This window comes from Amphimedon queenslandica, unplaced genomic scaffold (genome assembly GCF_000090795.2).
Source record: "Amphimedon queenslandica unplaced genomic scaffold, v1.1 AMPQUscaffold_13171, whole genome shotgun sequence".
In the NCBI taxonomy this organism is placed as follows: domain Eukaryota; kingdom Metazoa; phylum Porifera; class Demospongiae; order Haplosclerida; family Niphatidae; genus Amphimedon; species Amphimedon queenslandica.
Genome location: NW_003546593.1, coordinates 7,560 through 31,960, shown reverse-complemented (window position 1 = coordinate 31,960; position 24,401 = coordinate 7,560). Strand labels below are relative to the sequence as shown.

General features: G+C 36.9%; 7 protein-coding genes across 7 annotated transcripts in view; 4 read left to right on the top strand and 3 right to left on the bottom strand.

Moving 5' to 3' along the window:
* LOC100638141 (cilia- and flagella-associated protein 77-like) overlaps positions 1 to 870 on the bottom strand; it is a gene marked incomplete at its 3' end in the record, with an annotated part of 6,026 nt that extends 5,156 nt beyond the window's left edge. Inside the window, exons 1-4 of the mRNA XM_020000589.1 lie at positions 740 to 870; positions 556 to 655; positions 139 to 476; positions 2 to 70 (exon numbers count right to left, since the gene is read on the bottom strand). Coding sequence (XP_019856148.1) covers positions 2 to 70; positions 139 to 476; positions 556 to 655; positions 740 to 811 — 579 coding nt within the window. The remainder of the gene's footprint in view (position 1; positions 71 to 138; positions 477 to 555; positions 656 to 739) is intronic.
* A 31-nt stretch (positions 871 to 901) lies between these two features.
* Positions 902 to 3,087, bottom strand: LOC100638014 (serine/threonine-protein kinase Nek7-like). The gene is made up of 9 exons (XM_003388981.3): positions 2,974 to 3,087; positions 2,537 to 2,716; positions 2,215 to 2,334; positions 2,010 to 2,107; positions 1,852 to 1,916; positions 1,688 to 1,795; positions 1,549 to 1,643; positions 1,350 to 1,463; positions 902 to 1,192 (listed from the first exon to the last, which is right to left on the bottom strand). Exons 1-9 carry the CDS (start codon positions 3,001 to 3,003, stop codon positions 1,028 to 1,030), a joined length of 975 nt encoding a protein of 324 aa, XP_003389029.1. The 5' UTR covers positions 3,004 to 3,087; the 3' UTR covers positions 902 to 1,027.
* Positions 3,088 to 3,153: 66 nt separating this feature from the next.
* LOC100637889 (aminoacyl tRNA synthase complex-interacting multifunctional protein 1-like) lies at positions 3,154 to 7,035 on the top strand. Its single transcript, XM_003388980.2, has 10 exons — positions 3,154 to 3,271; positions 4,551 to 4,685; positions 4,749 to 4,780; positions 4,824 to 4,926; positions 5,043 to 5,234; positions 5,280 to 5,420; positions 5,729 to 5,802; positions 5,851 to 5,891; positions 6,223 to 6,344; positions 6,657 to 7,035. The coding sequence occupies exons 1-10, from the start codon at positions 3,184 to 3,186 to the stop codon at positions 6,821 to 6,823; spliced, it is 1,095 nt and encodes a 364-aa protein (XP_003389028.2). The 5' UTR covers positions 3,154 to 3,183; the 3' UTR covers positions 6,824 to 7,035.
* On the bottom strand, positions 6,925 to 8,907 carry LOC100637764 (fatty acid amide hydrolase-like). The gene has a single exon (XM_003388979.3). The coding sequence runs from the start codon at positions 8,893 to 8,895 to the stop codon at positions 7,075 to 7,077; it is 1,821 nt and encodes a 606-aa protein (XP_003389027.1). The 5' UTR covers positions 8,896 to 8,907; the 3' UTR covers positions 6,925 to 7,074.
* Positions 8,817 to 11,958, top strand: LOC109584753 (ZZ-type zinc finger-containing protein 3-like). The gene is made up of 10 exons (XM_020000591.1): positions 8,817 to 8,908; positions 8,963 to 9,069; positions 9,118 to 9,178; positions 9,237 to 9,314; positions 9,576 to 9,833; positions 9,883 to 9,984; positions 11,079 to 11,174; positions 11,226 to 11,333; positions 11,402 to 11,562; positions 11,684 to 11,958. Exons 2-10 carry the CDS (start codon positions 8,996 to 8,998, stop codon positions 11,853 to 11,855), a joined length of 1,110 nt encoding a protein of 369 aa, XP_019856150.1. The 5' UTR covers positions 8,817 to 8,908; positions 8,963 to 8,995; the 3' UTR covers positions 11,856 to 11,958.
* Positions 11,959 to 12,052: 94 nt separating this feature from the next.
* LOC109584755 (G-protein-signaling modulator 2-like) lies at positions 12,053 to 17,482 on the top strand. The gene is made up of 9 exons (XM_020000592.1): positions 12,053 to 12,393; positions 12,838 to 13,001; positions 13,223 to 13,340; positions 14,017 to 14,132; positions 15,375 to 15,426; positions 15,951 to 16,054; positions 16,427 to 16,535; positions 16,857 to 16,936; positions 17,277 to 17,482. The coding sequence occupies exons 1-9, from the start codon at positions 12,205 to 12,207 to the stop codon at positions 17,377 to 17,379; spliced, it is 1,035 nt and encodes a 344-aa protein (XP_019856151.1). The 5' UTR covers positions 12,053 to 12,204; the 3' UTR covers positions 17,380 to 17,482.
* A 3,768-nt stretch (positions 17,483 to 21,250) lies between these two features.
* Positions 21,251 to 22,411, top strand: LOC100636630 (G-protein-signaling modulator 2-like). Its single transcript, XM_003388970.3, has 3 exons — positions 21,251 to 21,404; positions 21,462 to 21,776; positions 22,080 to 22,411. The coding sequence occupies exons 1-3, from the start codon at positions 21,348 to 21,350 to the stop codon at positions 22,218 to 22,220; spliced, it is 513 nt and encodes a 170-aa protein (XP_003389018.1). The 5' UTR covers positions 21,251 to 21,347; the 3' UTR covers positions 22,221 to 22,411.
* The last annotated feature ends 1,990 nt before the right edge of the window (positions 22,412 to 24,401 follow it).

Genomic DNA, 24,401 nt, shown 5'->3' with positions numbered 1-24,401 from the left:
GAGGATCAACAGGAGCTGAGTGTCTTCGAAGGAGAGATGCATTCGTTTCAAAAACTTTACCACAAAGACTCTACCATGAGAGAAGAGAGAGGGAGAAAGAGTCAAATTGCACCTGCATAATATTATTGCTTAGCTTACTTGCTCTTTGATTTTATCCCTCTGCCTTTTCTCTGCTTCTCTTCTATCAGTCAGCCATTTCTCACCATATCTGTTCTCAAGCAGTTCAAACAATGGAGTAGAAGGTCTTGTTGATACTCCAAATGTCATCCCTTCTGGCGGATAGCGAGATTTTCCAAGTTGTGAGTCCCGATCTTTGTCTCTTCGTCTTATATCGTGACAAGCTCTGAACTGGCTTTGCTCCTGTGCTGTAGTGAGGCCATTCTGAGCTGCCATTTTGTTAAGAGCTATGAAGTCCTTCTCTGGTGTTTGGTTTTGTCTAGCCATAGAACCTTTTGCTGCATGCCATATTGAAACAGCTGCAGAAATGAGAGCGGAGAGAGAGAGAGGGAAAGAGAGAAGATTTAAGATTTAATACAAGTAGAGGACATTATTTACCTTCAGCTACCCCTCCATCAAAGCATATTGTCCTCATGCCATAAGTGAAATCAGGTGAGGGCAGGGAAAAGCATCTTTTCCTGGACTTGCCAAGCTCAGGCTAAGGAAGGGAAAGCAAAAAAGGGACAGAGAGACAGAAATGAAACAGATGAAGTTATTTTTCTCGAGATAAGGGTTCTCTTACAGCTATTAACAGTGGATTGGCAGAAAGTGACGGCCTCTGTGATCCCAAACATTGCAGATCTTTCCTACTCATGATGGATTCCTACGAGCGAAAATCCCCGAGCATCTTTTGTCGAGTAGCCATGACAACGACTAATGAATATTAATAAGGTAGTTACATTAATTAATTAATTGACTATGAATAATAGTTAAGTGATGCATTAAAAATAAAAGAGCAAAAAAATCATAAAATGGAGCTCATTCTACAAAAAAGTATATTTATATATAAAAATAAAGATTGAGAGAGTGTTCATGAGACCGGATTGGGTTCCACTCCAGCTCCTGGACCAGTAGCAACAGCTGGAGGGGGACCAGCTGTAATACTTCTCATCTGCTGTGAGACTGAGTACACACGCTGAATGTCAGGCCTGATCTCTGGATTAGGGTTAATACAACTATCAACTAAATCTCTTAACTAAAGAGAAAGAGGGAGAGGAGAGAGGGGCAAAAGAAAGAAAGAGAGGATGGGAAAAGATAAGGGAGAGAGAGAGAGAGAGAGGAATTTGAGAGAGAAAGGAGATTGAGAAGCCATGATTACATAGTACTATTAGTTATTGTCATAGTCTTCTTACTTTTTGTGAATAAATGTCAGAAGGTAGTGGTGGATAGTCACACTTCTCTATCTTCTTACAGAGCGAGTATAAGTTCATCTTATCGCCGTAGAATGGCGACTGAAGTGCTGCCAGCTGGAATGAAAAGACAAACAAAAATAAAACAACAATCGAAATTAATTAATAATCATAATTAGTACTAATTTATAGTTAAAAATACTTCATAAAGGAGGCACCCAAGTGACCATATATCAGACTTGAAATTATATCCAGTTTCATGTATTCTCTCCGGCGACATGTAATACGGCGTTCCAACTATTCGGGCATTAATTAGAATAAGAAAAGTTACATGTGTCTACCTAATGAGTGGGCAGCTGTTGTTTTTGAACTGAAAAACCTTCCGAGACCCAAGTCCCCGAGTTTTACGACTGCAGTGCTAGTGACAAAGACGTTGGCTGGTTTTATGTCTAATGAATATTCATGAGGTTAATAATAATGAGATTATTAATTACAGGGGCTATACCTCTGTGCATGACTCTTCTGGTATGCATGTGATCCAGTGCAGAACAAACTTGAACAAAATAACGCCTTGGGACAAGAGAAAGAGAAAAAGGAGGGAGGACAGTGGAGAGAGAGAAATCAAAAATTTCTTTATAGCGATTCATTTGAAATTATTATTACCAGATGGTCTTCTCTGGAATCAGTTGCTTTCTCTTCTTGAAATGTTTTATCATTCGAGATAAATCACCAGCTTCCGCCAATTCAAGAACTATATATAACTAGAGAGAGAGAGAGAGAGAGAAAAACAGAAAGAGAGAGAAAAGGAAGCGTGAGAAAAAGGAGACATTAGTAGCTTAAAAGTAAACAAGGACTTTAAGTGATATACCTCGTTATTCTCTACAAAGGAGGCCAAATACTTTATAATGTTCGGGTGATCAAGAGATTGAAGCAACTCAATCTCCTTCAAACAATCCTGTCTAGCCTTAGCATCGACCATCTCAAATATCTGAAAACAAAAGAAGAAATTTTATTATAAATGAATAATTATTTGAAAAGAAAAAGATGCCATATAACAGGGATAACTTGAGGAAGACTTTCATTTTGTGCTAAACTGCTAATAAAAATTCACTCCATTTTGTTTTATCGAATCGCAAACATACATGTACATATTACACATGCAATAAGAAATGTCTTCATAAGTGACATACTTGTATTTTCTTGAGGGCTACCCTTTCTGAGTCAGTCTTACTGCAGGCCTTGAACACAACACTGAACTGTCCCTGACCAATCTTCTTCTCAATGTCAAAATAAACGAGCGAATTATAATACTCACGAACAGCTACTGGTTGAAAGGATGTCACCACACCCCCGGGAGATGGGTCGGAAATCTGTAAGAACAGGGTAATAATAACCATGCAGTATGTACATGTACATCAAATAAACATTAAATGAACTATATAAAACTATACCCATTAAAATTCGTATCGATTATAGATAATACGTACTCTCTAATTGTTTAAGTACATTATTCTTATATCAACTTCGGTATTTGTAAAAATAATCAAGTTTGGAAAACTAATTATTAGCATTGTGATTGCTGTTTACCCAAAAAATATTATTAAATGTGTCATTATTAAGGTGTTACCTGTAGCGGTGGTGGTTGTCCTTCAGCCATTACAGCAGAGGAGAGAGAGAGAGAGAGAAGGTGAAGATTGAGGGACTTTGTTTACTAGGAGCTCCACCCAATAATTATATTGGAATTACCGCAATGAGCCTTTAAATAGACACAATACGGTATTTTTATTGACAGATTGAGCCCCGCCTACAATTAATTAAAGTTATAGATAAAGATCTTATGTGGGTCTCACGATTTAAGCCAAAGGGCCATGCAACCACCTTTTTGCTATTGAACTGTGCATACACAAGAAAGAATTTATACCAAAGTAAGTGTTTAGATCTACCATAAAATTGCAATAAAAAATATGCTAATAAAACTTTACGTTGAGTAGCTAATATTCAAGTTAAAAAAATAATCCAGATGAATTTGAGTGGTATTGCAGGTGGCCATTCTTGAACGTTCCTGTAGTAATTTACTAGTAATAAAAAGGGTAAAAGACTGCCAATAAATCAGAGAATTTCAGTGATGAATATATCATAGGTATTTGGAAGTGTACTTTTCAGGGATTGCGATGCTTTTTCCGCTGAGATGGGATCTGTAAAAATACCAAAGCAGGTTGAGCCGCTGCCGGTCATTCTTGAAATCTTGCATCCATCCTGTTGTAGCAATACATCCAAAATATCACTAATTTCAGGTATCAGGTTGGCCACAGGGATAGTTAAGTCATTCGTAAGACTGCTCAAAAAATCCAGATCACATCTCAATTTTCTACTAAAATCAATAATACTTTCTTTATCATTAAGTGAAGGAATAAAAGGATCAGAGCCTTTAAATCCAGAGGCAAATTTTCTGTAGGCATCTCCAGCGCTAGAGTGTATGTTGGGAGATACTAACACAATAATCCAGTCTCTACAATCCATTTCTATTGGATAGATCTCTGTTTCAATTTCATTTGCAAGAAAGCCATGCATTTTATTTTGCTGCTCCAATGCATATCTATGATCGCAAGATTGAGGTTCTAGAAGTTTTAGGGAAGCATCCAATTCTCTAATCATCTTTAAGCAAGCTACAGCATCAGTTCCTATTTGAGAAGCGCAATCAACCATCTGCTCTTTGGACATCATGAGAGTTTCTATTTTGTTAATAGCTAAAATGACTGCGGCAGCATTTGTAGAACCACCACCCATTCCAGAACCTACCGGTATATTCTTATCGACTTGAACTCTATATTTACCTCTCATTCCTGCATTTTGTTCCAGATAACTCAGGGACGTTATTATAGAATTGTCCTGCGAATCAATGTGCTTGGAAGCATATTTTCCAGTAAATTCAACAGTGTGTTTACCATTAGCAGATCGGGATATCGCTATATCATCGGCCAATTTCAACAAGGACAGGATCATGTTAAGTTCATGGTAGCCATTTCTTTTTCCCACGATATGCAAGCAGAGGTTGATTTTCGCAAATGATCTGCATCTAAATTCTTTGGGGTTTTCGAGACTAATTTTTGTTTCTGAAACCTTAGTCATAATTTTTGTGCCCACTAAAGCATTTTATAACCTAGCCACGCCTTTTATCTATCCACGCCGCGCCTTTTTATGTAGCCACGCCCCTGACACATGTTATCATGGCTGATTGTTATGAAGAGAGATTGAAAAGGCTGGAATATCGCTCCAGAGAGTCTGACGAGGCACTGAAGCACCTCAGCCTTTGCGTTGATGTACTGCAGCAGGTAGCAGGTAAACATGCAACTTGAATATACTGGCAACTGGTATAAATTAATTTTATATGTAATTTTGTAGAAAATAAAAAGAGTGATTTAGCTCCTAGACAAGTAATAAGGATAATAAAGTTATAATTATTATGATACTAATTAGAAATCGGAACTGGTTATTAAACTAGAAAGGGAAAATGCAGAGCTGACAAGTGAAATTGAGAAGTTAAAGCAGGAATTGATTGATGCTGAAATATTAAATGGACGTTAGTAATTTATAATTATTGCAATTATTAAATCCTCCTATTTATAGCAGATATTAGACCTTAGAATACTGATAGCTGCAGCTAAAATTATGTACAAATTTAAATTTTATTTTTAGGTCATCATATATTTAATCCTTCAGCTATTACAGCTGCAAGTTCTGCAGCTGCACCAGTAGCTACTGAATCTGTTAAGAAACCAACACAAGAACCAGTATCTGCTCCTCCTGAGAAGAAGGTGGAAGAGAGTGAGTCGAAACCAGCTGCTAAAGCCAGCAAAGGAAAGAAAGAGAAACCAACTGAAGCAACTGGTAAGAATTATAACTTAGCTAATAATGGCTCATTGTCTTTTTTAGGAGGTGGAGGAGGAGGGAAAGGGGGCGGGGCTGTGGGTGGAGGAGATAAACCAGTTGATGTCTCACGGCTTGACATGAGAGTTGGTAAAATACTGTCAGTTAAACTACATCCTGATGCTGATACCCTCTATGTGGAAGAAAGTAAGGTGGAGTCTTCAAAACATGCCATTTATTATTAATAATGAACTTGTACTATGTATGGTCTTTTTGACCCAATTCTGGAGTAACTTTGAAAATCTGTAAAAAATCCAATTTTAATCGGAATCATCTCAAACTTTCTACACAATATAAGAACATGTATATGTATCAGAAAATGGAATAAAAATAGAGAAATCTCTATTTTTGATTTTTGGCAAAATTTGGCCTAAGACCATGTAATTGTACTATATGTCACGAAATCCGTGACAAGCAAAAAAATCTCAAGTTATTTTATTTTTATAATTTTTTAGTTGATGTTGGTGAGGAAAAGCCTAGGACTGTATGCAGTGGTTTAGTGAAGTTTATCCCCATTGAAGAAATGAAGGCAAGAAATATTCACCCTTTTATTATAATAATTGTATTTCATTTATAGGATCGTTTAGTGATAACAATGTGTAACTTAAAACCTGCTAAGTGAGAGGCTAATTTTCTGTATTGTTTTAACATTAAAAGTGTAGCCTCTCTTAATGGACACTCTCTATAGCGTACACCTCCATTTAACGGACAGCACCTAGTGTACCAAATACATTCCTTACTGTATAAAATAACCTCCACATAAAGGACACCTCTGTATAACAGAGACACTTTCTTATACCAAAGTGTCCATTATATAACGGCTGCACTATATACATGTACATGTATTAAACATTTAATTTATATATTTTTGGGTAGTATATGATTGTACAATGTAGGATTAGAAAATTATTCTCAAACTAAATCAATCTTTTATCTCTCTCTATTTTAGAATGCGTGGTGTTCTATCAGAGGCAATGGTGATGTGTGCCAGCACTCCAAATAAGGTCGAGATATTAGACCCGCCCCCTGGCTCCGTACCTGGTGATAGAATAGTCTTTGAAGGATACCCAGGTAATTAAAAATGAATTAATATTATTTCAATTAGCAACAGCTGCTAGTGAACACATGTATGTTCCTTTCAGCCATTAAATTGTAAACAAAGAGTCCATAGAATAGTAAGTATAGAGTAATGTTTGACCTGCAGCTGGTCAGTTGCTGTGTGCATACAAAAGAGCTTTTGTGCTTTTATTTATTGTTTAAGAAGATCTCTATTCTCTACTAATGAAGCTTGCAATATCTCCCAACTCTTTCATTGTTTACTGACACTTCTAGTTGAAATTCATTATTAGATTTTAGTAGAAAATAATTTACTCTTCTTCTCAGGGGAGCCTGATGCACAGTTGAATCCAAAGAAGAAGATATTTGAGAAGGTTCAGCCCGACCTCGTTACTACTGCCGAAGGTGTGGCAGTTTATAAAGGGACCCCATTCCAAGTGGAAGGGAAAGGAGTGTGTAGATCTCAAACACTTAGAAATACCATTATAAAATAATGGATTATTGTATTATTATTATTATGTTTATAAGCTACCTTTTCTGATTATGGTAGTCAATTATGAATCAGTATTGATCAATGATAGTTTAATTTTGTTGATTTTTTCCTAAATAAATGAAACTGTGTGAATTGATGACTGAATGGTGGACATTATGCAAAATAAATACAGTAGAACCAAAGAGCTATACAGAGAATGCATTTATACAACAATTCCATTGATATTAATAATGACTATTAGAAGAACAAGTGTCACTTTAATAAATCATAATACACTTGTGGCCTATTAGTAGCTGACACTCCAGCGCTTTCTAAAGCGAGTCCAGCTCTTAGTAAAAGTCCCTCGCTGTACCAGGGACCTAATAGTTGGAGACCAATAGGTAACCCTTCCCTTTGAATGGGCAGTACCAGGCCTGGTATACCCGTCAGGTTAGCAAGGAATGAAAACCTCATAAGATCCCCGGAGGTCTTCACATCACTGATTCCATGAGAGAGGGATTTCGATGGTATCATTGGAGCAGTACACGCTGTGGCTGGCATAACAATAATGTCAACTTCTTCAAAGAGTTTCTTTAGGAAAGCAATAGACCTCGTTCTTTGTTTCATTGCATTGACATAATCGGTTCCCGAAGTGTGGAGACCCACGAGTATCGGGGTTAGGGTTTCTGGATTAAAGTCCCAAAAGTGTTTGTCTATTTCGTTTGATAGTGAGCTCGAGCCTTCGGTGAGAATGATAAACATATGGGCCACTTTAGCTTCCTCCAGTTCAGGTATTACGATATCTTTAATTTGAGCTCCTAGCGTCTCAAAAGCATCGAGTCCTTTACGACAAGAGTCTCTGACTTCTTTATTGCAATGATTGAAATAATCCCAATAAACACCAATCTTAAGGTCTGAGAGATCAATTAGATTCAGTGAGGAGAGTGAGACATGTTTCTCCTTGTCCAAAAGACTCAAGGCAATGGCGGTATCAAGTACTGTAGCACCAATAGGCCCGGGGACTCCAACTGTGAAACCCATTGGTGTCCCGCCCACACTACTTAACAAACCATACGTCGGTTTGAGACCAACAACCCCACAGAGTGATGCAGGGATTCTTATAGACCCACCTCCGTCTCCGCCCATAGCAAGCGGACAAAGACCAGCTGAAACTGAAGCAGCAGCACCTGAAGAACTCCCTCCACAAAAATGATCAATATTGTGAGGATTACGGGCAGTTTGGTACCCCGAGTGAGGGTTCGACCCAAGAGTGCCTTTACCTAGTTCCTGCATGTTACATATACCAATAATGACTGCACCAGAGCCCCTCAGTGTGCTAATATTGGGCCCCTCACTCACCCCCTCCATTGCGGCAATTTTAATTTTACCCCCGCAGAGGAAAGGGTACGGATCGAGGTACATTTCGCCTTTTATTGCAACCGGGACGCCGTCTAAAAGAGAAAGGGGCTCTCCCTTTGCCCAGCGTTGGGACGAGGACTCCGCCATCTCCATGACAACAGGAGCATAGCACTCCACAATAGCCCGAAGAGGTGGGTCCATCTCGTTTGAATCAGACACAGCTTTCAAAACAGAACGAGCAACATCAACTGGGGTCAACTTCCCCGATTTATAAGCCAAATGAAGCTCGACAATACTCAACGGCTTAAACTCATTCGCAATTTGTGCTTTATGCAGACCTAGGAAAAATTCAGCGCCCACGCAACTGGGCGTGGTCTTGTTTGCATCAGTAATCGCATAATGAATACAAGGTCTATGTGTGGGCTCATCTGGTATGTATTCTCCTTTGAATATGTGGAGGTTGCTTTTTCTCATGTTCCTCCTAACGAGAATGACGTAGCCCAATCTCGTGAAGGAGAGCCATACTAATATTCTGAAGAGAACCCCCGTCACCCGCGGGGCCGTGTACTCTTTCAGCCCATAGCTCAAGTTCTCTCTTTCTGCCAGTATTTGTTGTACGGGAGGGCGTATTGATCCACCTCGCAGTCCCCTGTGAACTGGATTCCTACCCAGGGACCAGTAAATGAAGACAATGGCAGAGACAAGAGCTAACACTGCGACAGCGAGAGACCACATTGTTGGTTATACGGTAAATATACGGTTGTTTGTCTTGTTTTATTGACACCTGCGCCCCCGCGTTCAGAATAATCATTGGGTTGTTATTAATCGTTAATTAATGGTTATTAATAATAAAATGGCTGATGGATATTATTATCATTCTGACAATGAAATCCTCAAATACAATCCAGAGTAAGGAATCATATAGCTGGTCACGTGATGCAATCTGTTTTATTTCAGCTACCAATCTCTACTGAGGACATTGAGTCTTCTTGAAGCTCAAAAAATGAAAGCAATTAAGGTTTTAAAATAAGATACTATGATCATCACGTAATGCATTTATTATGCAAATCTGGTAGGATCTAGAGCTATTAACTGAGCTCAAATCAAAAGCAGAGACTGATCCAAACTCAATCATAACGCAATTAAGAGATGGAGTTAGTTGTACACCTATTTCATTCACACTATGATAACTTACGTAGTTATTATTATTCAGTATTATGGAATTGTGTTATTGAAATGCAATTCAATACCATTTGTATAGAATGATATACATAATGGTATTATGCATGTACATGCAAGTAGCAGTTCTGCAATTATAGTAAAGGAGCTAATGAATGAAGAGATGCTTTGTCCATTAAGTGACATGTGATAAGTAGAGATTCTTTTCAATTAAAAGAATCTTTTACTTATTGCAGTCACTTACTTTACCAACAAGACAAAGACTGGCTACCGTCCCAGAGATAAACTTAGAGCAGTACAAGGCAATCAATGAAAGTGAACCTTACAACACTCGTAAGAAGATGGCTCCAGCAACAATTGAAGTTGTGCCACCTGTTAAAGAAGAAGTCTTGAAGTTTACTGATCCAGCTTCTTCTAGTAGGAAGACAGTAAGTACAGCTGCTTCTCAATCAAAGGGAAAGTACAAGGACAACATGTGGTCTGAAGAAGAGCAGGTTAGATTAGTCTTGTTTTCTTTTCTTTTTTGACTGTTGCATGTGACAGGGTCGTCTTGAGGAGCTGTTGCAGCTGTACCCGCCGGAAGAGGTTGAGGCTAAACGATGGCAGAAAATTGCAAATGCTTTGGGAAACAGGACACCAAAACAAGTAAGAAGAGATAAACAAAGTGTGTATTATTATTTAGTAGCATAAGTACATCAATATGTATCAGAAAATGTAATAAAAATTTGGGGTGAATTTGGAGCCATTTTTTGGAAAAAACCATGGGCTATAGCCTTGGGTATTTTTCAGATTTTGGCCGATTTCTTAAAATGGCCGTAACTCGAAAAATTGAAGTCAGAATAAGCTCAAACTTTCTATGTAGCATAAGGGCATCAATATGTATCAGAAAATGTAATAAAAATTTGGGGTGAATTTGGAGCCATTTTTTGGAAAAAACCATGGGCTATATGGGTATTTTTCAGATTTTGGCCGATTTCTTAAAATGGCCGTAACTCGAAAAATTGAAGTCAGAATCAGCTCAAACTTTCTACAGATCATAAGTACATCAATATGTATCAGAAAATGTAACAAAAATTTGGGATGATTTCGGAGCCATTTTTTGGAAAAAACCATGGGCTATAGCCTTGGGTATTTTTCAGATTTTGGCCGATTTCTTAAAATGGCCGTAACTCGAAAAATTGAAGTCAGAATAAGCTCAAACTTTCTATGTAGCATAAGGGCATCAATATGTATCAGAAAATGTAATGAAAATTAGTGGTGATTTCGGAGCCATTTTTTGGAAAAAACCATGGGCTATAGCCTTGGGTATTTTTCAGATTTTGGCCGATTTCTTAAAATGGCCATAACTCGAAAAATTGAAGTCAGAATCAGCTCAAACTTTCTACAGAACATAAGTACATCAATATGTATCAGAAAATGTAATAAAAATTTGGGGTGAATTCGGAGCCATTTTTTGGAAAAAACCATGGGCTATAGCCTTGGGTATTTTTCAGATTTTGGCCGATTTCTTAAAATGGCCGTAACTCAAAAAATTGAAGTCGGAATTAGCTCAAACTTTCTTCACAGCATAAGTACATCAATATGTATCAGAAAATGTAATAAAAATTAGTGGTGATTTTGAAGCCATTTTTTGGAAAAAGCCATGGGCTATAGCCTTGGGTATTTTCTAAAAATTTGCCATTTTTAAAAATGGTTATTTTGTCGAAATGAGTGGACTTACACATTTCATTTTATTACAGGTCTGCTGCAGAGTTCAAAAATATTTCATTAAATTAGCCAAAGCCGGACTACCAGTACCAGGACGAATGCCGAACCTCAGCACTTACTCTCGTAAAGTGAGTACAGGTTTTAGAAGCTCCGCCCACCTCCTCATACTTTGCTTTTAGGGTAAAATAAAACGTGTTTCGGCAAAACGACAGTCGCTTTTCTTGTCTTCATTAAAACCGAAAGTCTACATGGGCAACAATGAGAACGAATCAAGATTAAGCTCCTCGGTAATTAATTAATTTAAAACCAATTAATTATATAATAATAATAATTATTATTATTATATTTGTTATAGGAGGAAGAGGAGGAGGAGGGAGAAGGAGAAGAGCATTATTCTCCAGCTGCTCTCGACGAGCGATCCTCCCCCTTCTGTTCAGGTTGTGGCTGTTCTTCATTTTCATTAAACATGAAGTGCAGTGACTGTCATATCCTCTTATGCCAGCCTTGTGTTGATAAGTAGGCCACCTATTATTACTATTATCTATTCTTTTATTTCTCTCTTCCCTCTCTCTCTCTCTCTCTCTCTTTCTCCCCCCCCCTCTCTCTCTCTTTCCCTCTTTCTCTCTCTCTCACACAGACAATGGACATCAGATACACATTTATCATCGCACAAAATAAAACAAATTCAAGAAAGTGAAGACATAAAAGATTCGTATAAATACGTCGATCAGGATTACACAGGCTTCAATCCTTCTCTCTTGAACACAAAATATAATTATTTAGACTCTAATTTTCGTCCTGCCCTTTGACAAACAGGAAAGCTAGTCAAAACGCTGACTATGGAAAATGTTATATAAACACTTTTATTGAAATCTATTTATTTTGACTTTAACACCTTGATCTCCTCCTTCAGCTACCAATCATAAATAAGTACATGATACTGTGCAGGTATACATGTACATGGTACATATATACTGTACAGTCAATGTGTTAACATACAAATGCCCCTGCCCACTATTATTTATTGCTTTATACGTCCACCCACTTTTGAAACTTTAGTGTGGGCATAGTGTCTAGTTAATGATGCACCTCCTTTTATAAACTTGATCACGCGTAATCAAATTATCTCAGTCTCTCTTAGTTTTAAGAGAGAGAGAGATGATGGAAGTAGCAGGAGATTATTATAAGGAAAGAGAGAAGGAGGAAGAGGTTGATGATGATGATGTGGAGAAGAAGGTGAAGCAGTATCACAGGAGAGCACAAGAGCTCCAGAGGATTCATAAATACAATAAAGCTATTAATTATTGTCAGTTCTCTCTTAATCTGATGAAAGGGAAACCTCTTAATGTAAGTATAATAATATCTAATAAAATTCTAATGCATTTTAAAATAAAATAATATATAATGTATTTATGTGAATGCAACATCTACTTTGATGTTACAGGCTGAGTGCTACATAATTTTGTTAATAATTGTATTAGAGCTGTAGCCTCTTTATTAAGGACACCATTAGTCCCACACTACCTGTCCTTAATACAAAGGCGTCCTTTCATATCTAGCTATACAATTAAGATGTTGTGCTTTATGTGTCCACTTCAATAGTTATTAATTTATATAAATCCTTATTATTTAATATTTTGTAATTGTTTTGAAGAGCTAACATAATAAGCACTAGCCACAAATATTTGCAGTTGATGTATTGAAAATTAGTTCTTCCTTTTTGAGCAGCTGTATATACCTGCGTATTTCAAATATGTGGCGTATTATAAATAATTAATTTTGATTTTATAGTCGCTTGTTGGTGAGTTGTACTACACGCTGGCCAACAGCTACCACAGACAAGGGAAAAAACAACTGAAAGGGATTAATAGCAAAGAGAAGGAGGGAAAGGAGGAGGAGGGAGAGGAGGAGAAAGCCGGAATCAAATCACTGCATATATCATTGCATTACTATAAGTAAGTATAATCAGTAGGTTAATTTTAAATAAATATAAATTATATGTCATTATGTATCCCAGAAATTAAATCTTAATGATCAGCAGCAAGACAGAAAATTCCAAAATCTTGTTGACATATGTGTTAACATGTATACATAAAACCATTCGTCATAAATAATTTAAAAATCTATGCCCAATGTTTATTTATTTATTTATTAATTTCTCTCTCTCTCTCTCCAGTATATGCATGCAGTGCTCTAGCAATGAAGCAATGATGTATTGGAAGTCAGTGGAAGGATTAGGTAATGTCCATCACTTGATGGGGAACTACAGAGAAGCTATTGCCTACCATGGACAAGTGAGATTAAAACCTCTTTATTAAGGATTCTCACACTACTTCTCCTTAATACAGAGGTGTCCTTAATTAAGGATACCTTTATCACAAGGACATTTTGTAATGTCTTAATTGGTACAAGCCTATACAAAAGTACCTCTGAAATGAGGACACCTCTGTATTAAGGACAGGTAGTGTGGGCCCAATGGTGTCCTTAATAAAGAGGCTACACTGTACATGTATTAAGGACAGGTAGTGTGGGCCCAATGGTGTCCTTAATAAAGAGGCTACACTGTACATGTATTAAGGACAGGTAGTGTGGGCCCAATGGTGTCCTTAATAAAGAGGCTACACTGTACATGTATTAAGGACAGGTAGTGTGGGCCCAATGGTGTCCTTAATAAAGAGGCTACACTGTACATGTATTAAGGACAGGTAGTGTGGGCCCAATGGTGTCCTTAATAAAGAGGCTACACTGTACATGTATTAAGGACAGGTAGTGTGGGCCCAATGGTGTCCTTAATAAAGAGGCTACACTGTACATGTATTAAGGACAGGTAGTGTGGGCCCAATGGTGTCCTTAATAAAGAGGCTACACTGTACATGTATTAAGGACAGGTAGTGTGGGCCCAATGGTGTCCTTAATAAAGAGGCTACACTGTACATGTACATTGATAGTTTATTGTAATGTATTTATTAGTTTTTAGATTATTCAGTGAGGGCTGGAGACGTGGAAGCACAACAAAGAACAAACACAAATTTAGGACATGCTTACCTCCTGCTTGGAGAAGCAAAGCTATCCCATTATTATCACTGGTAAACTCAATGCAACATAAGTACATGTATATGCATCAGAAAAAAAATATATATAAATGCAAAATTCTCCCTTTTTTATTTCTGGCAAATTTGGGCCCATGACCCTGTACTATAGTACAGGGATTTTGACCGGATTTTGAAGCAACTTTATGACATAACAAAAAGCTATGCGACAATCCTGTGGGAAACCTTAGCTGATGTATATAGTACTACCTACTCATGTCTATAATTGAAGTAATAATTAAGATACAACAAAGAACAAGATGTGGTTATATCGCTAATTCGTTACGTCACTCCCATGCTATACATTTAACCTATCATTACATCATGAGGACAAGGTCTAGAGCCAATACTAGGAATTGTTATTGGATCTTTGGGATTACACAAATACACATTATATCGATAAAGCACGCATCCTTTGTCCCATCATCCTGATACTGTGTATTCCATTGAGATTATCCTAATATTCTACTGATAATAATTACCTCCTAGTAAACAGCCATTCATACATGCACTTAGGTACATCTGTACAACAATATAGTGCAATAAATGACAGCATTTTATGCAACAGTTCTGTATACACGGTATCCTGTGCATCTGTTTGTTCACAAACACCATTAACAATGTATGATGGCATTAGAGGACATATGTATACACTCAGAAAACACTAAGTAAATATTGAATTCACACAGTGACACTCACTCACTCTCACACATACTCTTGGCAATAGTAAATAAATAATTAGCAAGCACAGACTAAACAGTAATTCATGCATAGGAGAATATAAAACTTCTATATAATGAGGACACCTTTATAATGAGGACACCTTTATAATAAGGACATTTTGTAATGTCCCAATTGGTACAAGCCTATACAAAAGCACCTCTGAAATGAGGACACCTCTGTATTAAGGACAGGTAGTGTGGGCCCAATGGTATCCTTAATAAAGAGGCTACACTGTACATGTATTAAGGACAGGTAGTGTGGGCCCAATAATGTCCTTAATAAAGAGGCTACACTGTACTGGGTTTAATAAATAATATATTTTTATAACAAGAGTACTGGTATATAAATAATAGTACTGGTGTATGCATTACTAATAACAGTATTGAGTACTGGTATATCATAACTGTCTTATGGGAATACAATATTTCATAAATTAACCCTATTATTGATCTATAATGCAATAACTAACCACAACTATTAGTTGACAACATTTCCTCTACACATTACATGCTACAGGGAGTCACTGGAACTATCCATTTATCTCAAGAACCATGTGGCGGAAGCACAGGTATGTTCACCATATATGGCAATTGCAGTTAGAGGATGTTATTTTATTTTCTGTTTCCTTTGTGCTTTTATGTTCTTCCCCTTCCTTCCAATATCTTATCAATTTATTTCTTTTTTGTTAATATATATATATACAGTATAACCTCTTTAACACATTTATAATGAGGACACCTTTATAATGAGGACATTTTGTAATGTCCCAATTGGTACAAGCCTATACAAAAGTACCTCTGAAATGAGGACACCTCTGTATTAAGGACAGGTAGTGTGGGCCTAATGGTGTCCTTAATAAAGAGGCTACACTGTACATGTATTAAGGACAGGTAGTGTGGGCCCAATGGTGTCCTTAATAAAGAGGCTACACTGTACATCTACATGTATATCTTTCTTTTATTATGGCAATTCTTTCATTTATGTACCTCTTTTTGTTGCTTTCTTTCACAACTCTCTCCCTCTCTCTCTCTAACACCCTGACCTTGCTCAATCTCTTGTACCATCTTTTCCCATCTCTCTCCCTATACATAGTCCTACTACAGTTTGGGTGCACTCCAGCTGCTGGTACAGAATCACAAAGAAGCTTTGAAGTATTTCAAGAAACACTTGTATTTGGCACAAGAACTAAACGACAAGTAACAACAATAATTGTTCTATTAATAGCGTCAATATAAACATTCACAAGTGACTCTTATTTCAAACTCATAGACCCATATATAACCGTATACACACCCACACAATCACCCACGCATATTTGACCAAAGTCCCAATACTACTTAATTTGTAAAATTAGCTCCAAAAAAATTCTCCAGTTATATGACATTTTCTAATGCACATTTACATTAACATACATGCAAAACTATCACAATTCTCTTTATAGTATACAACTATATTATCTGCTCTTTCCCTTCCCTCTCTCCTTTCTCCCTCCCTCCCTCTCTCCCTCCCTCTCTCCCTTTCTCTCTCCCTCCCTCTCTCTCTCCCTCTCTTGATACCCTACCATACAGATATGGTCAGTGTAAAAGCTACTGGTGTATAGGCAAGGCACTGACATCATTGGGACATTATAAAAGTGCTCTGCTGTTTGCCAACAAGCAGTTCTTACTAGCTGAAGAGGTATGTACATATACACACATACATATACAGCTATTATAGCTAGACAGTACTATATCACCAGTCTATGGCAGCGTAGGCTCAATAAGGTTGTGTTTTGGTGTGTGTAAGCATATTTTTGGTTAGCTTGAATTCTTAAGGCCATAACCGATAATTAAGAATTGCTTTAAATGACGTGTAATGATTTCTGAATGGACTTATATAGAGATTGAGGAACTAATCGTGTTATGTGCTCTTAATCACATGTAATGTGATCATAATTTGGTACTTTTTCCTCTTCACCCTCTCCCTTCTCTCTCTCTCTCTCTTCTTTCTTCTTTGAAGATATGTGATTATTCGCAATGCTGTACAGCAAGGAAGAACATGTCTGACCTGCTGGATGCAATATCTAAATCCCAGAAGAAGTATGGACAAGAGAGAGAGAGAGAAGGGAGAGAGAAAGAAGGGAGAGAGAGAGAGAGAGAGAGAGAGAGAGAGAGAGAGAGAGAGAGAGAGAAAGAGAGAAAGAGAGAAAGTAGAGAGCAGACTAAAAGACTAAAGAAATGCATGACTAAAAGATGCAAAGTACAGACCACACGGGCAGACTAAAGACATAATTAACGAACATGCGATGATCAAAGATATAGAAAGAGAGAGAATCAAAGAATGGGGAGTGACCGCACAAAATTCACATGGCGGCAGAAAGGCGTTCGTGACTATAATTAATCTTTATCTTATCATCTTCATAAACACATACACATACAGAATACAACAGAGTGAGGTTGGAGCTACAGGACAGAAAAGGAAAGTTCAGAGAAGCCAGAGTAGTCACGCTAGAACTTCAGAGAGAGGTAATAATGAAATGTAAATAAATAAATATAAATATAGGAAGTTGTGGACTTAAGTACGCTAAGATCACAGTGAACACACATGTTATATAATAACCTTATTATTATTATTATTATTATTATTATTATTATTATTATTATTATTATTGTTATTACAAAGGATAATGCAAGTTTTAATATCTTTATTTTTGTCCAGTTTTAATTTGATACTTAAATAAGTTTTTATCATCAACACTGGATGTGCTGTTTTATTTTGTCATTTTGAAGTTTATAATAAAATTTGCTAAGTAACAAATTAAAATTCATTACTAAGAGTGTTTTGACTATTATCTACAAGTACAAAGAGGCATTTGTTAGTGAAGTGGTTTAAATTAAGATTAGAATCAACTTCAACAACACTGCAGTATAGCCTCTTTTAATGGACACTCTCTAAAGCATACACCTCCATTAAACGGACAGCACCTAGTGTACCAATTACATTCCTTACTGTATAAAATAACCTCCACATAAAGGACACCTCTGTATAACAGAAACACTGTCAAAGTGACCATTATATAGAGGCTACACTGTATACTTCAGCAATACAAAAGCACTGTATCCATAAGCTAAAAAGCTTAGTCTACTTAGCACTACTTTAAACATTATTTTTAACACTAATTTATGCCCATTTATTCCTTCATTCAACCCATTCATTCAGTCATTCACAAATCCATTCAGCTCCTAATGATCCTTAACTACCTCCATCAACAAACCAACACGTAAACAGAAGCACAAATACAACAGAAATATCTCTCTCTTAGCAGCTTGTACTTAAACACACTCATCCCATATCGCTACTCCATATTAAGGACACTAGAGACTGCCTACAGCCACAATGATATGCAGAGCAAGGCTGACTGTTGTTTATGGACAGTGAATTTAGTGAGAAAGCATCTTCCTGACGTCAGTATGGCCATGTTGTTGATTAACACAGCACAATATATTGAGTCAGTATGGCATAAAACACAATAAAATTGACTGGTGTAATATAAACAAGTGTATACACTACTAGCTATTACTAGGAATAAAGTTAAATGGCCATTAACATAACATAAGACTGTTAGCATTGTCAACAATGAAACAGAATGAGGGACGTCATAAATATTTAGAAAGAAGAGCATATAACCCTTACATGTTACGATAATCATCTGAGAGAGTGCTTATGTCCCTTGGGATCAGTGGATGTATGTAATGGATACACATCATGTGGGAGAGAATGAGTGAGACGTACTTGATTACAGGAATGTCTGTTTCTCCCTCTGACGTATCTACTATCTGGTGATCACAACAGACGTACGCATGTTAGTGATAAACAACTATTGGTTTAAGTTACTCCAGAGAAGTATAGAGAAAGAAAGATGATAAATATATAAGAATATGAAATAATAGTAACTAAAATAATAATAACAATGGTAATAGATACTGTAGTAATAGTGTAGTAATAATAAAAAGAGAGAAAATAAAGGTGATTCTAAAGTACAGAGATTTTGTAATAAATTATGCATTAAATCTATCAATGAATTACCTTTTTGCTTAAAAAACAAGTTGTATAAAGTTTAAAAAGCATTTTAAGGTTGACTTTATGGAGGTATGTTTCCCTTTGTTAAGTTAAGAAAATGAATGAGTGTGTGTGGGCCGAGAATCATAAGGTGTAGGGAATACTAACACAGTAAGCACTGTATGGGTTCTATGGACACACCAACAAGTTACAAAACCTCAAAACTAACTCAAACTCAATTAGCCTCACAACCACAACTAACTCACCAATAGTAATTGGAGCTTCAATACAATAACAATACACATACATGTACATATACATATAACAGACACTGGTTGGCAACCGTAGAGGGGCCACACTATTGTGCCACCCACAAGTTACAAATTAAGTTACAGCTGCTAAAATTTTAAGAACTAAGATTGCGTGATTATAGTTTACGAAAGACTGCTAATGGCGGTTATTATCAATATAAATGTACTAATCGTGCTATATTGTTGACTTCATTTTCACGAAAACAATGTTATATACATGTACATGCATGTATAGGCTGAAATTATAGATGGATCAGATCGTGCACGCAGCAAATGAAGAGATGGGATAGAAGAGCGTGTGTGTGTTTCACTGCGTGTGCTGATGGCTCGAATTTCAATCATCAAAAACAGCTTATTATTTGAATGAATAGATGAATGGATCACATATACACACACAGTCATTGGCTAGCAATCATGTACCACAATCAACATTGAGAAGTCGCTATAGTCCATAGTCTATGAAGCAGATACAATTTGAATTGATGTGTGTATTGTTTAGCTACATCAATACAAACATCTATTATAAAGACACCTTTATAATGAGGACACCTTTATAATGAGGATACCTTTATAATAAGGACGTTTAGTAATGTCCCAATTGGTACAAGCCTATACAAAAGTACCTCTGAAATGAGGACACCTCTGTATTAAGGACAGGTAGTGTGGGCCCAATGGTGTCCTTAATAAAGAGGCTACACTGTACGTGTATTAAGGACAGGTAGTGTGGGCCCAATGGTGTCCTTAATAAAGAGGCTACACTGTACATGTATTAAGGACAGGTAGTGTGGGCCCAATGGTGTCCTTAATAAAGAGGCTACACTGTACATGTATTAAGGACAGGTAGTGTGGGCCCAATGGTGTCCTTAATAAAGAGGCTACACTGTACATGTATTAAGGACAGGTAGTGTGGGCCCAATGGTGTCCTTAATAAAGAGGCTACACTGTACATGTATTAAGGACAGGTAGTGTGGGCCCAATGGTGTCCTTAATAAAGAGGCTACACTGTACATGTATTAAGGACAGGTAGTGTGGGCCCAATGGTGTCCTTAATAAAGAGGCTACACTGTACATGTATTAAGGACAGGTAGTGTGGGCCCAATGGTGTCCTTAATAAAGAGGCTACACTGTACATGTATTAAGGACAGGTAGTGTGGGCCTAATGGGGCATGTCCTTAATAAAGAGGCTACACTACATTTCCTGCATATACACATGTACAGTTTAGTACCATATTACCATTATTGGCTAGCTGTTTGGAATGTTAGGCTGCGGTAGTAATTGGAATTGAACTACTCCAGCGAATCATTGAAAGAATTCAACTATACTCACAAGTGTATTGAGGATGCATATAATGTAGCTATGTGGGACCAGTATGGAGTAAACCGAGGGATATATACATACAGAGACATAGCTTAGTCTAGCCGAATATAGCAATGTACTCAGTCGTAACTAGATAAGAGACATAACTCCTGCTGGCAATTACTGCTGATTAATGGGATCACAATAATGGACTATTGTTGTTGGTCATTATTCTACAGATAAAGGGTGTACAGTGTTATAATGGGCGGCTTTATACAGCTTTATAATGACGACATTTTGTAGTGTCCCAATTGGTACAAGCCTATACAAAAGTACCTCTGAAATGAGGACACCTCTGTATTAAGGACAGGTAGTTTAGTGTCCTTTAATTATAAGTTCGGAGACAGTAATACACTCATAACATATTTAATCTGATAATAATGAGGAACTTAGGACTTGTTTGTTTCAAAACTCGGCAGCCTTTGGCGTGTTCGGTGTTGAATGGCTTAACGGAGCCATCCGCCAACGTAAGTCTTTCATAGTAATACTAATAGAATGTACAATTTCCTCTGACCCCAATAACCCCCTCCATACCCCTCTCCTTTATTAAAGACCTGCTAATACTTAAGTATAAACATTGGCCATTTGTTTGTGTTCTTGTATGGCTGAAACAGGCATTTCCGTTCATTCCCGTATGATGGCTCAGGATATTTTCCGTATACTTAGCATAGCTTTCATAAAAGAGAGCAAAGGCGAGGCCGAGAGACAAGTCAACTGACCTTCTCTTCTTATATCGTTCTCTTTCTTTTGTGTAAAGACTTTAAGAGCTAAACTATACACAAGATGGCACTCCTCGTTGACAACCATTACCACAGGCTTATCAACAGCGAACCAGTACTGGTAAGTGGAAGGAAAAGCAACCGGCCATTTTTTATCTTTCTTTTCTTCTTATTGTAGGAAGCGTGTCCAGAAAGAGACGGCATAGACGAAGAGTTAGAAGGTCTCATAATCCAATCACAGAGTCGTAGACTTAACGACCAGAGGACCCCATTACCACCAGATCCTCAACAGAGACTCTTCCTCGACCTCCTCTTGAGGCTACAGGGTTCTAGAATGGACGACCAGAGGGCCAGCCTTCATTTAGACGTAAAAGAGACAGAACTCACTTCCCAACCTCTCCCAGCACAACCAGCTCAGACTAAAGAGGACCTTGAAGACATAAGGAAGCCTCTCTCAGAAGAGGAATTCATTGATCTACTTTTTAGAAGTCAAGTAAGTTTACTTGAAGATGTGTACATGTACATGCAGACATGTTTCAAATATATTTGTGTGGCCAAAAGTCTTGGAATGTGTTTTTTGTGATGTCGTACGGGGGTTTGGCGTCAGTTTGGTTTAAAGGAGAGAGAGAGAGAGAGGGGGAGGGAGAGATAGTAAGGGAGTATAGTAAATAAGATGTTTAATTAATTGACTTAGTGTCCATTCAAACATCATGAAGTCATGTCAACTTAATTATTGCGTACAACAACACTTTAAGAAACAAAATATTTATTAACCTCTCTCTCTCTCTTTCTTTAGAGCTCTAGAATAAATGATCAAAGATCTCCAGATCCTCAAACGTATCGACAAAACCTCATGCCTGGAGAGGATTTCTTTAACATGCTACAGCACCTCCAGTCGACACGGATTGAGGATCAGCGTAGTCCATTTCCTCGCTAAACCACGCACTATCTCTCCTGCTCTCTCTCTCTCTCTGCTACACATTGACTACATAATCTCCTCTTTCTCTCTCTCTCTTATTCCATGATTTATCTCTTATCTCACTATCATCATTATTATTATTATTGCTATTATTAATATTTTGATTTTGTACTCTATTGAAAGCTCATGAATTTGTGCTATATACTATATATACAGTTAAAAAACCCGACACGTATGCAGCCGGAAGTTAAAATAATGAGAGCCAATATTACATAGTGTGGATTAGACATATGACAGTGGATTCAAAACAATACGTTAACACTTGATTCCTCTACATCCCATCACGTACATATACAGTATAACACATTGAATCAGTTAATGATAAAGTATTGATTACATATTGTAATAGCCCATATAATAACTGGACAATTGGACACTTGATCTAGTTACTATTATCACAATTCTTAATTACAGAGTGTTATTTAAACCTTACCTACATGTAAAATCTCTCTCTATCCCTCTTTCTCCCAATAGATACACAAACAATCCTTTCCTTCATACCATATGGTGGTGTGTGTGTATATACATTCATAATATTATGATAAAAAGGGTAGCTACCTCTTGCCCAAATAAGGCAATCCACAGTAGTACATGCCCTCTTAGGTTCAGCATAACATCATTATGTACTAAACAATATTATGTGGGGGATGTAACTATAGCAACATGATATCACAGGCCACCACACTATGTGAATAAATGACATTCAGTATGTACTACATTGTAGAGTATGTATTAAGTCTACACAATGTGTTTTGTATATCGTTATTGCTTATAATGCAAAACAATTGATAGCACCATAACAGTATATAGGGGGCGTGTGGACGTAGTGAGAGCTTATAAATAAAGTAAATAATAATTAATGAGTTAACAAATAAAATAGAATAGTATTAGTAACAATCAAATGAATCAATAACCAATCAATAATGAATTAATTATTATAGTTAATAATAAGAGTTTATGATTCATAAGGGATGGCCAGTGAATCAATGTCATCAATGATTTGAATAGAATGACCAAACCTGGAGAAACAGGGAGAGAGAGAGGGGGAGAGAGAGGAGAAAGAGAAAGAGGGGGGAGGGAGAGAGAGAGACAGACAGACAGAGAGAGGAGAGACAGACAGAGAGAGGGGGGGAGAGAGAGAAGGAGGGAAAGGAAGTTATTCTAACTAACCAATCGAGGTCATGCCTCATTAGAATATTATGATAAAAATTTCTTAAATATTACAAGAATCTGCACTAACATGTACTTCCTTATTACGCTTAATCACGTCTTCCCTTCTCTCTCTCTCACCGCAACATTTATGGACAAACAAACACACACACACCCTAGCTGCCATACCTAAAATTACTCTACAATGTAACCACACACAGTTAGACTGTGCAATTGCAAAACAATAGAAAAAACAATAAAAAAATAAAACAAAGTTTAAAAGTTTAAAAATCCACTTTAAACTATGCCCTAGCTGATCGACACCTACATGTAGCTCTTTCACAAATAGAAAGAAATGAAAATGTCATCATGTTATTCTATCACACTTACTATTACTAAAAAACATAGCTACAGTGCTATTTAGCTTACAGTCATACAAGAAAGTACATATTATTTGATACTGGAGTTCAAAGGAGAACAAATTGATGACACCTGACTCTTAAATGATATTGCTTTATCATTGTTGTATGGGAATGAGGTCACTGATCATGAATATATTGAACTATTAATCATGATAAATGATATAAATGATAATGAAATCATTTAACAAATGTAGGCACATCAAAAAACAATAACAACAACACCATCACCACCAACACCATCACCACCATCACCACCACCACAACAACAACAACAACACATAATGACAGCATTCTAGTATTATATCAAATTCTCTCTAATAGCCATTTTGACAAAACAGTCTGTACTATAGTACAGGCTGTTTTGTCAAATTTTGGAGCAACTTTAAAGATCCATAATAAATCCAATTTTGATCGGAATGAGCTCAAACTTTCTACACAACATAAGAACATCTATAAAAATGGAGAATTCTCTCCTTAGCTGTTTTTGATAAAATACCTTGTGCTATTATAGTATAGGGTATTTTGGTATAATGTACATGTACCATGAAATGCTACTACATCTCATACA